Source organism: Brachyistius frenatus, unplaced genomic scaffold (assembly GCF_029030835.1).
Source record: "Brachyistius frenatus isolate BFR_SWC_R1_liver_20210118 unplaced genomic scaffold, ASM2903083v1 Contig_12, whole genome shotgun sequence".
NCBI lineage: Eukaryota > Metazoa > Chordata > Actinopteri > Embiotocidae > Brachyistius > Brachyistius frenatus.
Genome location: NW_027210611.1, coordinates 694,302 through 710,603, shown reverse-complemented (window position 1 = coordinate 710,603; position 16,302 = coordinate 694,302). Strand labels below are relative to the sequence as shown.

The following is a 16,302-nucleotide window of genomic DNA, read 5'->3' as shown; positions in this document are numbered from 1 at the left end:
AGCTTCCCGTTTTTTTCCCCCGTCTTTCTCATCCCATCCTTTCTCACCAATGTCAGTCTTCCTTGCTGTTGCTCTTCCAGCATTCCTCTTCCTCTGCATCTTTTGTATTGTAAACAGCTCACAAAAGCATGACAAGGTCTCTGCTCATGTTCCCCCTGCCTCCGTTTTCTGTTCTCCCAGCTATTTGTTATTGTCTCCTCGCTATCGTATGTGTTTGTCTCTATCCCGCGTTCTTTATTCTGTTTTTCCTCTGTGTCAGAAAAGCAAAAGTTAATTAAATATGGAACGAGATGGAGCAGCATCTCTTTAAACCATCATGTCATTAAAATGGCATCCCTGGGAGATCAGCTTAAAAGGAGTTGGAGAACAATGTCTTCTCAGTCAGATATTTATGGGCCTGGTTATGTAAACATGCTCCCTTTATTCTCTATGTATATTTCATGTAATTATCACTTTTTGTAGCTCTTCTCCCCTGAGATTCATAGAGGCAAGAAGTTACTAGGGGAATGTCATTAGAAAAGACTATTGTTACAGCGCTGCGCTATGATACTGCACCAGGAAAAAGGCTACATTCCCGTCCTGGTAGAACCTTTTATCTATATTTGACTTTATCATATAAAAATCATCAATGTCTTGTTACAGCCTGTCTGCAGCTGAGACAAAAACTTGCGGCTCCTTTTCTGCAGTTGCCCATCTTTAATAACGCAGAAACACACTGAGTTAAGCATTCAGTAGTATTTTATCCTCCTTCCAGCATGCGTTTGATCGAGATACCAGGAAATTCATGGATGATTTACAGGTTTACAAAAACCGCGATGGAGCTAAATCAGCATGCCCATGTATTTGTGTGTTAGACAAGCTTAATGTGAGAAGAGAACTGGATTCCTTCAGCAGCAGAGGCCGGTGACTGGTGCTTGAAGGCCTGGGTGCCAGCTGACGGAAGCCGTTAATTAAGAGGGCTGGAGAGCCAGTGGGGGGCCTTATGAAACAGGGGCACCTGGGTTTCACATGAGGGGGCTGGGTATCCATCACAACTCATCTGTGTTGCACAGGGAAGACTATAGTCAGCTCCAGCGCTGTGCCACGTAGCACTCTTTCACTCAAGCATAATGTCAAATACGGCGCGAAGCCCCCCTCCCCCTTGTGCCCGCTCTCAGCTTGTTTGCCATCACAGAGGGAGATGTTATTGCATGGCATGATGAAATTGTACATGTCAAGGTGCATTTCATTCAAGCCAAATGCACTTAAATGCAGATGGGGGAGAAAACAGCTGTGTATCCACCCAGTCAGGAACATATGTAATATTAAAAAAAAATTGCACACACACATACACTCACACAGGATCTATACTCCCACATGCATAACTTAATGCCCCTCTCCTTTCCATTGTTCATCGAGTCTTCTTTGCTGTAGGGTCAAAATGTCTCTAAGTAATCTAACTAGCTTTGACTTAAGGGACAATATAAGGTCTGCCATGAGTTCTGTCATTACAGTTTTGCACACCAGAGACAGATACAGCTCTCGACCACCACTGAACCTGCCATATTGCTATCCAACCTGACCCCACCGATGCAGTAAACCTAAGTGAACCACAGTTTCGAAAGTCGACAGCAATAACCACTGCAGAATTGCTTTTAATCAACGTCTGAAATGAGGGTGACTTGAAGCGTCGCCCCATGCTGATTAAATGTAATTGTTTAATTGCCAAGTGCTGGGAACCCATCCTAAGAGGATTCCAATGGAATTATTTAATCTCTAGTCAGGAAGTACACTGCAGGAAAAAGCAGAGGGAAAAACGGAAGTAGGGAAAAGGCAAAAATCAAGCAGAAATTGTTGTTTTTCTTTTTCTTTTTGAGTATATCCCTCATGAAATATTAACTGTGGTTTACATTTTGTTGGCTGAGAAAGTGAACAGCCCACAAGGAGGGAAAATGTAGCTACACTAAGTGATGCTACAACTTCTAAAGAGGTCAAAGTTTTGACTGCTCTCTGCACACTAAAGTGGTATGATCTTGTCTGCAGGTTCACTTTTATGTTTCAGTTTTGCTCTAAAATACTACATGTGTAGAATATTGGCCGTGGCTTGTATATGAAAATGCATCTTTTGCCACATTTCACTGAGTATTGTGTGGACAGAGGGTATTATTTGAAAATAAGACATTTTAGCATTAAATCACTCCGACAAAGTGCTGAGGTTGAACCTTTAAGAGTTTACTATTCAGAGATCCTCATGGGGAATTTATAAAGGGCCTCTCCCTCCTCTGATCACTGACTGAGTCTCTGCTAATGGGGCTCTATAAACTTAAGGGGCACAGGTGCGCTCCATTTGGGGTCGCAGCACTTAGATACATTGCTTGGGGTCACAAACATCCACTATGAACACATACGCACAGAGAGTGGGATTAAGATGGACATAAACACATATTTCTGTGTTCACACTTATTATCTCTGATCTGTATTTCCCACTGTGCTGCCTGTCCTCCACCAATTTAAGCTGGCATGATCCCCAATACAGACTCAGTCAGTAGCCAATCGGTTTGGCACACATGGCATGACATTTCAATCTATCAACAAAATCAATAGCAGTACTCCTCCTAGTATAACTGCACACAGTGCAGGCGCTGCACAGTGAAACGGCTCTTGCTGTCGCATTTAGATAAACAGAGAGTAAACCCAGCCTCGCCATTCTGCTGATGAATGCAGTTCTGTTGTCCCGGGGGAAATGTGCCTGCATCCCTCTGGTCAGAAGTGTGCTTCTGTCCCCCCACCACGCCATGGGCAGAGAGGGAGTGAGAGGGGGGGGGCAGAAGCCTGTTCCCTGCAGCTGTGCCCTTATTCCCAGCACCTGACCATGGGCCCAGATGTGCACACAGGCAACAGTAACAATTTGAGCAATGTAAGTCCCCTGTGGGACCCAGACACCTGCAAATGTAACCTCACTATCTAACATGATGGCGTAATTACAGGTCTAACAAGTCTACATCTGGAAAGAACTCATTTAATCTATCAAATCAAACCTACATAGACTGGGGAAAAAATAACAAAAATGGTATTGCACTCTCAGCATTTCATCTGCACATCAAACAAAAGCCACTCAGCATTTGGCACTGACCCAATTAGCCATCAGGTAGACAGCAGCTACAGAGCACATTGCTGTCATTTACAATGCAGCACAGAAATCAATTTTATTTATTTCATACTGTGCATGAAAATCATCAGCTAGTTACGGAGATGTATTTATTTTTGCAAATTCTAATTTCCATTTACTTACAATAAACAAAACAATAATTTACTTTTATGTACATTCACTTTCAGCTGGACAGAGCAGGGAACATTTGGGACACTAATAATAACAATAATAATAATAGTCCTTTTTTCACAAATTTAAAGCATTCAAAATCATTGCAGCACTCAGGAAACTACATATAATATTTGCTAAAGTATGCTGTTACTGTTCAGGTTTTGAAATTAAGTGACAATTTGTGCAGGGAAAAGACAGCATGTAAGTAAATGCCAAGGCAGCACCATCCAATTTTGTAGACCTGTCATTATTTAGTTACCTTCTTCTATTACAACTTGGAACAGTCAGGGTTCTGGTGCAAAAATAAAACAGATATTTAACAGAAAATATACACACGCAAACAATAAAGTAAAACAGTGGATGTAAACCGTATTATATCTGAAAGGCTGACCTCAGTCTGTGAAGCACCGCACACGCAGGAAACTGTGAAAGTTAATGGTGACATCTAGTGGCACATCAGGATTCATACAACTATTCATCACAGTAAAATGGTATTTTGGCATTGTCTGTAAAACGTAATTTTTATTCATTGATCCAAATACTTTCTGCAAAGCAAAAAAAGCAAAAGCATTTTACACCCAGTGGTGTTCAACATGCTGAGAGCGTTTCAGTGGCTAACTGGCTGATAACTATAAATAATGAATTACTAGTTTAACAATGCATTTTTCTAGATCTGTGTGGCGATATATTATCCACTACTAATAGCTAATAAAAAAAATTAAAAAAAACACTGTGGCCCAAAAAGGTGCAGAAAAAGTTTAGGCTCTGACAGCACGTCTAATTCAGCACATTTAAACGTAATAGCACTTTGTGTTTCCATCACTGTGCTTCTGTTACAGTAAGAGCAGCAAACCTTCTGACAGCAGAGGGTGATATTGATCTGTTTTACTTCAGCTGAAGCAAGGATGTTAAGGTGAGAGCAACACTTTTTATGAACATATATGTTTAGAAAGTCAAGATAACGGCTGCTTCATACAAAGAACAAGACAACATAATAAACCAGATTCTATTTGGCCTACATTCGTTGAAGACATCTTATCTGTCCCATAATAGAGCGGATACAAATTTCAAAGGGAATCCATTTCCTGACCAAATTCTAAACCGACAGATCTCATTATTATGTTGTCTGCATGGTAGTTGTCAAATAACATGCAGACAACTTGTTTCCCTCTTTTCTGTTGTTTTGTTTTTCCTTTCCAACAACCGACACAAAACTGCTAAACTTGACCGGTCCTTCCAGTGTGAGAACACACTGTTATATTTTTACAATAGTACTGTTGAGGGTATTTTTAGATCCAGACTTTAGCAGTATACAATGAACTAATTGACATCTTATTGCATTATACTGATCAGCACAAACTTGTATACATTCAAAGACTGAAAAGCACAACTGAGAACTACTTATTATGGTTTAGTTGACAAACTAAAGTTGATTAGTTTCAACTGCGCATGGGTTAGGTTACTTCCGTCCATAGTTTTGGCACATGTCTTCATCCGTTCGCGGGCATCTGTTTGTCACTGGCCTCCACGCAGGACAGATGATGGGGGAGTCATATGCCATTTTGGGCAGAGAATCTTGCTAAAGGCCCTGCGGAAGCTACTGTGGCACAGCGGGTACAGGAACGGGTTAATAGCAGAGTTAAGCCACAGGAGCCAGAAGGTGACCTCGTACCAGTGATGCTGGATGCACCGCCCTCTGCAGGCAGCACGGATGATCATCAGTAGGGTGTACGGTGCCCAGCAGATGGCAAACACACATACTATGATGGCCAGGGACTTAGCAACTTTCTTGTCCCTGGACAGACGGCTGGGATGGGCGGCCCTGCTGGTTGAAGAATCTAGTTTACCCAAACAAGGAGAGGAGGTCTGGAAGTGGATAGAGCTTCTTACAGCCAGTTTCATCCCAACCCCCCAGTTGTGAGACAGGTGGATGCTTTCCCCCTGGGCAGAAGCAGGTTCACTTGCTTGAAGGTGGAGCTGGGCCTCCCTACTGTGTAGCCTCCTCCTGCGTATACTCAGGTAAATGCTGAGGTTGAAGAAAGCCACAGAGATGAAAGGGGTGAAAAACTCCAGCATAGAGGCACTCAGCAGGAAATACCAAGAGTAATAGAACTCTGCGAAGCACTCATCCTTTGGCACACGGCTTCTGCCCACCGCCAGCTCCCAGAATATGATAGCGGGGCCATACAGGACAAAGGCTAGCACCCAGACCACAATCATCTTGATTATGGCTCGGTGAGTCATGCTCTGTCTGGCACGGTAACTCACCTGCAGTAAAAATAAGCACAAATCAGAATACATACTTGAATGATGCTGCCAGTGTGGGCTCACTCAATTGTTGCTATTATTGCTGAAATATTTCTAGATTCTTATTTACTGTAACATCAGTGACAGAAGAGGTATTTAGATTAACAGTCATAGAACAAAAACACAATGTAAAAACACACATCACAAGTACACTCATATTTAAAATATTGGTAACATAAATTATGATTTAAAATGCTTCGAGCAAACATATCAACAGTAAAAGTACTTGTTATTCAGGAAGAATGACCCCTCCCAGTTATCATTTGGTAAAAAACTGGGTTTATCATTAGTGTGGCATTCATTTTTATGCAGCATTTACCAATGTTTGGTCAGGATGAGGTTCATTGAACTATTCTACATACTGTTGTATTGCATGTAAAACATTTATCCGTAATGTAACTATGTAACAATATTTGTCAAATAAATATACAAGTAAAATTAACTTTGTACCTGAAATGTATCAGTGTAAATAGCGTATTTAATAAAGTATTAAAATGCAGTACATTACAGTAGTAATGTATTAAGTTTCATTACACTATTATTTCATACAACACTGATTCCACTGAACTAATCACAGCATGGTGATGCAAGGATTGTGGAGACCTGTCTTCAATAGGAAAACATTGTAACTCCAAGCCAACATGTCTATAAAATCATCCATATAAACTGCAAAATCCTTTGACACCAGAGTTGTAATGAGAATTTTACCTATTAAATAGGTAAGGAAAAATAAACATATATATATCTCGAGCTACAGAACATTTTGGTGGAGAGACAAAAGATATGAGCTCATAATGTGTCCAATACTCGAACATGCAGTGCACGAAAGTGTGTGAATGAGTACTAAGTCAATGAAGTACCTCTCATAACCACTTGTCTCAGTTAGTGCCACATCCTGTGTCCCTGTCCACACTCCTGTTCAGCGGGCAGCATACTTTACAACCCTCCAGCTGCTCTGAATACAATATATGTCACTGTAGTTCATTTTAATGAACTATAGTTATTCTTCATAACAAGGTTCCACTTATGTTTGTGTACATTCATTGGTGTGTCATGGTTCTGGTCCAGGCTGCATGTTGACCAGGTGTCTTATTTTGAAATTTTACATCACATTTTTTAATAATCACTAGATTCTACCTGAAATCTTATTGGATGAGCCTGAGCTCACTCTTAGAATCAAAACTAACATCTAAAATATTATATTTTCTCCATATTACTAGCATTTTGAAATGTGCTGACATTTCATGTGTTAAACATATGCATGCAACATGATTCAATCGTTTGTTTTCAAAGCCAAACTTTGTGGCTGTTGACGACACTTTCTTTGTGTTTTAATGTTCAGAGAGAAAGGCTTTTAGGAAAATGTTGCTTGGCTGCCGGTGGTTTGTTTCTGCTACGATTGATCTCTCCAGGTTGTAAGGACCATGTCACGGAGAAGAATCTCGATGATCAAAGCTAGCGAATTAAAGAAGAGGCTCTCTCTCTGGTGTTATTTGTATTCATTGCTCTGATGTTAAGTGTTTGCTTCTGAAAGGAAACACAGCACTTTCTTTGTCTACTATGCCAAGCCTCATCCCACCGTTGAGTTAACACACACGTGTATAAGATACAGTCAGCAGGGTAATGCACAGACGAGCCCCAACAAAAGGCTAAATGAGGATAAGAGCTGTAGAGGTTTGGAAATGTATGCTGACTACAAAATATCTGCTGAAGTAGGCGGAAAATAGAATATCAACATTAGTGATGCTGTACAATTGTATTTCATAAATATTAAGTAATATGACAAGGATTAAAGGACATCGGACATCGATTAAACCATTTGTACCTGCTGAAGTAAGGATTCAAATATTTTAAGAAATTCTAGTTTAGTCATCAAAAATTAAAGCTTATTGTCAGTCATGTGTTGTTTTCTATGAATTTTCTGATCCCCAGTTTGTCCCAAAGTCAAACTGTTTTTTTGCTTGTTTTTTTTACCTTCGTCATGGGGAAAATCTATAATTAGGGGTGGCACCGGGCCTGAATGGGTCGCAGACGATTAACCTCTGCAGATGGGCACATGTGGGAGAAAGAGGTGGCTCTGCCGCCACCAATGACCTGGAGACTCATCAGAAATGAAACCACAGACAGCAAGGAGTGGACATTTGAATATTTACAAGAGAGGTGGACTAAAAACTTTTAATGTTACACTTATAAAGCTTCATTCAAAAGGTAAAAAGGGTTGATACTGTTACAAGTAGTCCCGAGCAAAGTGTGAGTGAATACTAACCTACTCTGGTTTAACTTTATTTGGCTATGGCAATGTTTCCTATTCTGTCACAGTATATTGATAATTATGTAAACTGAAGGGCAGCATACTGCTCTGGTGACCACTGATGAAAACAATGCTGAAGACAGATGCCGAACAATATTTATAGAGGGACAGTGTGTTCCACTCACCGCTCTGGTGACTGACAGGAAACGGTCGTAGCTGATGAGAACGATGTTGAAGACAGACGCAGAACAGAGCAGGTAGTCCATGACCAGCCACAGCTTACACAGTTGTCGGCCCAGTGTCCACCTGCCTGTGAGGATGTAGGGGATGTACACCGGGATGCAGAATGCCCCTACAGAGATTGTTATGTTGTAATGGATCAGAAACAAAGGCCAATAAAACCCATATCTAGCGCATTTTCAGTATTTTAGTGTATTGATAGATAATCTGTGACAGTACAGCCAGAGAAACTGAAAATAATACACGCAAAGTTAGATAATTATTAGATATGATCATAACACTATAGTGTCTTATAAACAAATGAACTGTTTATAAAAACTTTGTGGTTTTAATTTGTTTTATAAGGTAAGTTAAAGTAAGTGCAAAAGCATTAAGAAATGCCACTGCCAGTTGGGAAACAAAATTAAAATGTATCGAGCAATCTTTGTATTGTTATCCCGATAAATGTAACGAAATTGCAGCTACTTAATGTTGAATTGTAGATCTGTTAAATCAGTAGAACGTATCTAGTTAAAGGAGACTGACAGGCATAAAGGAGCAACCATATCCTTAAGGATATTTTAAGGATCTCATAACTCAACATATACAAGCATATACATAGCCTACATTTTTAGCAGATCATATCATAAGTAAATAGACCTTATTACAGAGGAAGAACACATTCATCGTTAGCATTAAGCTTTGCTTAATATTCTGTAATTCCAGGCTCTATAAAAAATTTAAAAGAGACTAAGACTGGACTTACCAACAAGAAAATCTGATATTGCCAGATTAAGGAAGTAGTAATTGCATTGTCTTCTCAAACTCTTATCCACTTTAAATGCCAAAATAACCAGTGCGTTGCCCAAAACTATCACAACAACCAAAGTCACCATCATCACCATCAAAACGACAAACATGGGTCCTGAAAACACAAAGCTTCTCTGCACCCTAGTTGAGGCATTGTCAAAATAGTAGCCACTGTAGTTGGAATCAGTTCGTTCCTCCGGCATGATCCTAATGTGAGGTGATCGTTATGGTCCTTAAATCCTCAACAGGTCGGCACAGTAAAAGTAAAAAAAAAGCCAGCAACAGGTGTCAGGCGAATGGACTCTGCATTCAACAGCCCCATATGTGTCCCGAAATCTTCGGTTTCCTGATGAAACTGAGCACTGTGTCCAAGAGTATCCACGAGAGAGCGCACGACGTACTTCTCATCGCTGCCTGGAAACCTGTGGCAGTGTGCCAGTGAACACATTACACTCTACTTTAATACTTCTCCAATCATAGAATAGCTTGTGTTACCACACATTGCATATTGTGCAAGGCTATGATTTGAAAGTTTGAAACTGGCACAGTGACTCACCACGAAACACCACGAGGAAGTTTTAATTTCTCATCCTGAAAATTAACAAATTACCGAGACTTACCTGCCACATCTTCCTCCTAAAATAATGTAGGAAGCACCGCAAACCTGATTATTGTCTTTTTACTGTAATATGAGATTGCCACGATTAAATACTAGCAGCATCAGAGTCAGCTCCTTTCTCTCTCTCTATTTTCATTTTCAGGATGTAAATCAACTCAGCAGCTAATCAGCTTGTTTAATAATCTCCACCCATATTATCCTTGGAGAAGTCCCCTCATAAAAACCTAATATTTAATCCATAAACACGCACTGCCTCACTGCAGCACGCACAGGTGAAGAGCCATGCGTGCATGCGCCACATGAATGTGCTGTGGGATGTTGCACGAACATGCTTGGAGAAGAGCTTTCTGAAAAACCATCAGTGCCAAAGGGAAAGTGAGCACAATAAGCTGTTTTCCCAGCGACAAACAAACAATAAAATAACTAGAAATGCCTTTTTTGTTGTTTTTTGCTTTGCTTTGTTTTTATTTTAGCTTTATTGCCACATGCTTCTTCCATTTTCTTTGGTAACTGATGGAGCCTAATTTCTTTTGTTTCTTTCTTTTGTTGACACCTTAATTTGCACCTAAAGGAGCAACTAGGTGGTCAGAGGCATTTTTCCTCTGATATTTTTTCTTAAAAGTCCTCCAGGTGGCAGGCAGTGGAAGACACCTTAGGCCTTATTTGCATTCATACACCTCCCTGTCAGTCCCCCAGCTGTGGTGCAAGAAAAATAAGAAACACTAGAGCAGTCGAAGTGACTGAAAGAGGCCCAGTCTGAATTGTTGTTATTTTCTCCCAAATGGAAGCGCCACCACCTCTCAGTTATTCATGTCACAGTGGCAACATGGGGACCATTGATTGCTGTTTGATTCAGACTCTTTACCAGTGTTGGAGTGACAAGAAAAATAATAGTGAACGCTTGATCATGTGAGAAATGTTTAGTTTAATGATGAAGGGGAAAAAATTAATCTTCACGAGTTTATAGAAAGTGTATTTTTATTTCAGACAACAAGACATACTCCAAGAGAAATGTATTTTTAAGGGTAGGTTGGGGATTACATGAAGAATTTGATTCACATATTGTATGTGAGCTGACTATATGTAATGACAGGTCTTACATATTGTGATTAACTGCTCTCCTTTTACTAGAAAATGGATGACTGAAATTATTTTTTATATACACTGAATTGTTCCTGCTCATATGCATAAAATTGTCCCTTATAGCCTAAACTCCAAGTAGCTAGCTGGCTGTAAAGAAGGCTGGTCGTGGTGAAATATCCATTAACTCTCAGTTATTCAAGTAGGCAACAAAGGTCCGGCAACGTCATGGAAGTTGACATTGTGCCATCATGGAAACTAATGCACATAAAGATGTACGCCAGTGATGTACTATTGCTGTCCTTTAGACACAGGTATTAAAGACACCATTGTTTACTTGTCTCCCATTATGAGGTGCAACTCACAAATAGTAACTGAGAAAATGAATCTCCTCCCAGGGTATAAATAAGTGTCATCAATAATGTAAAATTACTGCAGATGTCTCAGCTCAACATTAATATTAGGTTTTTAGTCATAAAGGTCATGCAGTGAGGTGTTCTTGGTTACATGCTGACTGGAAAGATAGGTTGGGAACAGCATCTCCACAAGTGTATTTATGTATTTTAACATAATTGTGTTTTTTTTCTGTGTAAATTATGTTAAACTACAGCATAATATTAAACAGAATCAAAGAAATTGTGTCAGAGTAGGAATCAGTTTAGCAGGTGCATTATGGCAGAGTTTAGAAGTTCACGTGACTCATCTAAATATAGAGGGCACTCAGAAACAAAGCCGTGTCACCAAGGGTACACTTGTTGCCTATTATACTGTGCCCTGCTGTGGCTATCCATTACTCTGCTCGAGTGTTTGTGTTTGTATGCTGGGCTGGAGAACAGATGCGATCATACTGTAACAGTGTGCCTATCCGCGGTAATCACAGTTAGAATTTGATGAGAACATCTAGAGTGCACATCCCGAGTCTCTCTTTTACAAAAGCTTTGGAGCGGTTCCTCCAAGATCCTATTCATAATAAGTAGTGAGTATCACATTATAGACCTTTTTAGGGATGAAGTTTTGGTTGAAATATATTAATTCAACAATAATTTAGCTAAATACAGGATTGCAAACACAAAGTCTAACCATTTTTGAGAATAAAAATGACCAATAATGAGGCTAGAAGTCTTTATGAGTGTTATTCCTTGTTAGAGAAGGAATAAGATGGCAGATCTTTACATCAAGTGTTGCTGTAAGCATTCAAAACAATTTTCTGTCAGCTGTTTTCAATGAGCTGAAAAGAGATGCATTAGTGTATAAGAATGTTCTCTGCCCACGGAGCTCCTAAATATAAAAGAAATAACATCAGTGTAGCTTTGTTTAATTATTGCGGCCTTCTTTGCAGTTTTTTTTAAATTGCAACTCAGTTTGAATGACTATTCTGTTTTTACGCTTTTTTGGTTCCCATTTCTCACATTCAGTAAACAACAATGTGAAGATATTTATTATCTTAGATTACTTCAGTAATGAGTCCTAATCTCGTTCAGATTTGGTCTAACTTGGCTCCGTTGAGTTTCGTGTAATGCAGAAGTTCCTGACTGACAGCCAAATGTCCTCTGATGCCAAAGTCGCAAAATGTCAGAATACATTTAAACTCTGTTCTGCCTTCAGCAGCTATGAAGAATTAAAATATCCACTTGCTGTAGAAAGGCATTTGTTATTTTACTTTTTCATCACAACCTCAAAACTCCATCTCATTATAAAACAGCAGAGGACCTGATGATGGATTGGGAAACCATTTTATGGAAAACAATATTACCCGAACTGTTGAGCATGGTGCATGGTGGCACCAATATGCTGGGTATGGGCTAATTGCCATTTTGAACACAACAGAAATATCCCCTGGTAGCTGAAGTCTTCACATCACATCAGAGCCGTCACAGTTTACATAATGAATGCTGATCATTAATGAGAGAGCTGAACTCAGAGTTGGATGGCTTCACAGCCTCGCAGTCTGTTTGGCAGAGCTGCTTGCGAGATGAAGGGTGCTGGCATTTACCTTATGCTCCAGATCCACAGACGCTCATTGAAATGCTGTGGGTGTGCCTCGTCGTGACTGTATTTTCAGTTGTTAAATTTTTTATCTCATTTTCAAAAGCTCCATGCTGGTTAATCCATGTATCTCTTTACTCCGCCCTCCTACCAAAAATTGTCAAGTGAGTCAGCACTGTAAACATCACGGTGCAGGAGTTATAAATGGATGAAGTATGTACGCATTCAGAGAAAATCTTGGATGTAACATGATTCATTTATTTTGAAAAATAAGTATTTGTATTCAACACATTTTGAGCTGTTTGGATAATTTAGAAATTTTTTCTTTTAATGTTTACTTCCATCACAATGCACACAGCTCTTGTTTTCCATTTATTTTAGTTTCCACTGTGATGCTTTAAAAACGCTTTCTGCTTCTTCTAGCATTTGAATCAGTTTTGCTTATTGTGATGTAAATATGCATTAACAATGCTTTAAAATGAGGCTGTTATAGTTCAATTTTCTTGCTAGAGGTTAAGAAACAAATATACTGTGGTAATCTGTCTCAAAAGAGTGTCCCATCCATCCTGCAATATCAAAGCTGTATTAAAGCAATTATTTTAGGATAATACTCCTCCTATAAATGCTTTACTGTCTTGACACGTATCAGTGCTGTTAACTATACCCACAGAAAACTGAACTTGATGATCCACTGGGGTTCATTCAAACAAGAGACAATGACTTTGAGAGCATTTTAGAGAAACCATGCATGTGTCTGGTGATGAGCTATAATGAAGTGAAAATTACTTCATCAAGCATTGTTAACTTTGTGATAAGTGTAGCACCTGGGCTCATTTTCCATATAAAGAACAATATAATGAAAATAGTACACAGAAAATTACTAATTACTTTCAACATTTATTTCCCACTACTTACTTAAAAATGACTTAAGCATCAACAAAGTAAAACACCATAAAGTAAAGGTCCGATATTGATATGGTCACAGCATATCAGTGTTGTCACCTATTCTGTCTGATAGACTGACTGAGCACATGCAAACTGTGCTGTCTGACCCTCCTATCAGTTTTGTTCCAACTGTTACACTTTTTAAAAAATTCTTATAGATTTATTGAACCCCTACACAAACATGGTCCTGACATACAAATATTTTCACTTATGCTGCTTCATAGTGATTGTGTTGACACCTGGGTGAGATCCGATGTGGTCTGGCTGATCCAATCGATTTCCGATCATATTCTTTGTATATTTTCACTCTGTAACATACATTTTTCCTTGTTCAAAAGTAAAGATGCAGATCGCATGTAAATGCAACGTGGACATGGGGTCAGTGTTTCCAATCATGCTGAATATATAATAGCAGCTTGACATACATTAAATTAGGAATTTCTTGAAAAGCAATCAGTTTGCAGCAGCTTCTAAGACACAAAAATCCCTGATCATTCATAGTTAGAATAAGCTTGCAGTGGTGTGTCTGGCACCACAGGTGAGCATGCCACATGTTGGATTCAAGGAGAGAGGACTTTTTTTTTTAACGTTTTTTTTTACTTCAAACCTTGACTGAGCTCATACTGTACATCATATAACATAGAAGAATCAAAAGTGACTTATTAGCTATTATGTTTAAGATATTTTTTACAACTACTGTTAAAAAGAAAAATTAAAAAAGACTCATAATGGGTTAAAAGAAGAACAGCTGTTGAGACCTGTTTCCTTTGGAGCCAGTCCCTTTACTAAGCAGTCAAATAAGCCTCTGCTATTCAGACTGCTCGATGTGAAGGGAATACATGCTGTACTTTTCTCCCTACCTTTCCCTCGCTCGCTGTCTCTCTCTGCCTGTCCCTAAAATGTCCCTGCTGGGGATTCTATCTCCTCGTTCCTTTTGAAGCAGTGGCCTCTCTTTGCCTCCATTATCTTGTAATTTGTGAGGGATTACGCTCTGGAGCACACACAGTCCACCCCGTTGCTTAAGAACTGTGACAGCTTACAATAATTGCCATGCTAATTAGCAGGAACTAGCCCAGTGCGCTTCATCGTTCCCTCACCAGACCTGATTTGATGAATATGTTTTGATTAATGTCTGCTGTGGTGTTTCCATAACTTCCAATCCATTATTATTAACTATGTCACCAATAATAATGACTGATGTATGTTCACAGATAAAGTGTAGATGCTATTTTTTTTAAGGAATTACTAGAAATTATACACAACTAGAAAGATATGTTGCACTGTCAAAGGTTTGTATAATGTATAAAACATTTGCCTGATCTTTTGTTTTGTTTACTCCTTATTGTCAGAGCAGTTTGTCTTTGTTTGACATAATTGTTATGAAGACTTGTTACCCTTAAATGAATTCTGCAGTTATCCTGACAGATTCATCTGCAATTAATGCACTGCTGAGTTGGCCTCTTTGGAGGTCTGTTGGTTGTCTCATGTTACTTTGAAAACTGACATAACATGACCCTGACTTACAGACTTACTTTTAAAGACGACAAAGCTGCTGTAGCTAAATGGCACACCTCTGTGCATCACTTGTCAGTGTGATTTGATCACCAAATGATCATTTTTTAATGTCTAACCCTGAAGTTCTGTTTTATATTAGCCTTCCCAGTGATTAAGGTTCCTGGTCAACACGGCCAAAAAAAAGTATCTAATTTCTTGCAGGAGACTTAGAAACCCATCTTGAAAGTCCTCCCAGACATGTACTTCCATTACAGCACAACCTCCCATCGCCTTCCCTCACAAATACATTTTTCATGTGTTAATGTGGCCAATTCAGAGATTTTATTGCAACCTTAGTTATTAGTATACTTAATCAAAATATAGTTGTTGTTTTTTTTACTTTTATTTCCTTCATAGCATCCTTTAAGAAAAAACATTTCCCATAAGTCGTACATTTGTAGGCTATGGCTTGACATATTGGAGAGGTGATTCAAGGGTTTGCGCTGAATAAGACACATCTAACAATTGGACAGAGAGGACATGATGCTGTGGTAGTTTAAGCTGAACTCAAATAGAAAGTTGAAAAAAATGACATCGTGAGCATTGGTGAGTTTAATGGATAGCCACGAAATCATGTTACAGTGAGCAGTGTAGGCTTGTTTTATCACGAGAATTGTAGTTTTTCTTTTGCTCACAAAGCAATAGATATTGAACTTTAAAATCTCGATGGTTTTAATTTCCTATAGCTGCTGTTGTGAATGTTGATTCATCCTGGAATGAGAACAGTAAAGACGAGACTGTAAGGCTATAAGCCGCTGATAGACAGGCCTAAAGACTACAATAATTAAAAGCACTTTTATTACCGCTATAGTCTATACGTCTACATATTTGTGTATCATAATGTGGTTGAATATTACTTCTGGCCTACATGATTCAAGTAACGTAATTAGGTAATTGTTTTACACATTCATAATAAGTCTTTGTTGGGTTTTTTTAATCAGCAGTTGGAAAAACTACTTCTGTATTGTATTACAATGAAGTGTGGGTAATTAAATCAGTAAAAGCTGGCCTCGCTGTTGCGGTCCTGTTAAAAATGACACGGCCCATAATATGATTTGTTTGTTGGTGTAACTCGTTTGTTTGCAGCTTGGGATGGGGTTGGGAGGCGGTGGACTTTTTCAAATGGGGGCCACGTGCTGCAGCTACGTCGCTATTTACACTTGTTTAGCAGCTGTCCGGTCACGTGACAGCTGATTGTCAGCTGATTGAAATGATCTTATTTCGGCTGTG

The 16,302-nt window shown here is 39.2% G+C and overlaps 1 protein-coding gene across 1 annotated transcript; it reads right to left on the bottom strand.

The window, feature by feature from the left end:
* Positions 1-4,360: 4,360 nt before the first annotated feature.
* Positions 4,361-9,091, bottom strand: LOC138617180 (histamine H3 receptor-like). Its single transcript, XM_069691934.1, has 3 exons — positions 8,845-9,091; positions 8,045-8,211; positions 4,361-5,569 (listed from the first exon to the last, which is right to left on the bottom strand). Exons 1-3 carry the CDS (start codon positions 9,089-9,091, stop codon positions 4,817-4,819), a joined length of 1,167 nt encoding a protein of 388 aa, XP_069548035.1. The 3' UTR covers positions 4,361-4,816.
* Positions 9,092-16,302: the final 7,211 nt, after the last annotated feature.

Bases quoted from the DNA above. Each gene is read 5' to 3' on its own strand.
- LOC138617180 (XM_069691934.1), bottom strand. From the start codon at position 9,091: ATGCCGGAGGAACGAACTGATTCCAACTACAGTGGCTACTATTTTGAC. The intron at 8,212-8,844 runs GTAAGTCCAGTC...CAATCTCTGTAG, and splicing joins AATATCAGATTTTCTTGTTG to GGGCATTCTGCATCCCGGTG. The intron at 5,570-8,044 runs GTGAGTGGAACA...TTTTTACTGCAG, and splicing joins TCCTGTCAGTCACCAGAGCG to GTGAGTTACCGTGCCAGACA.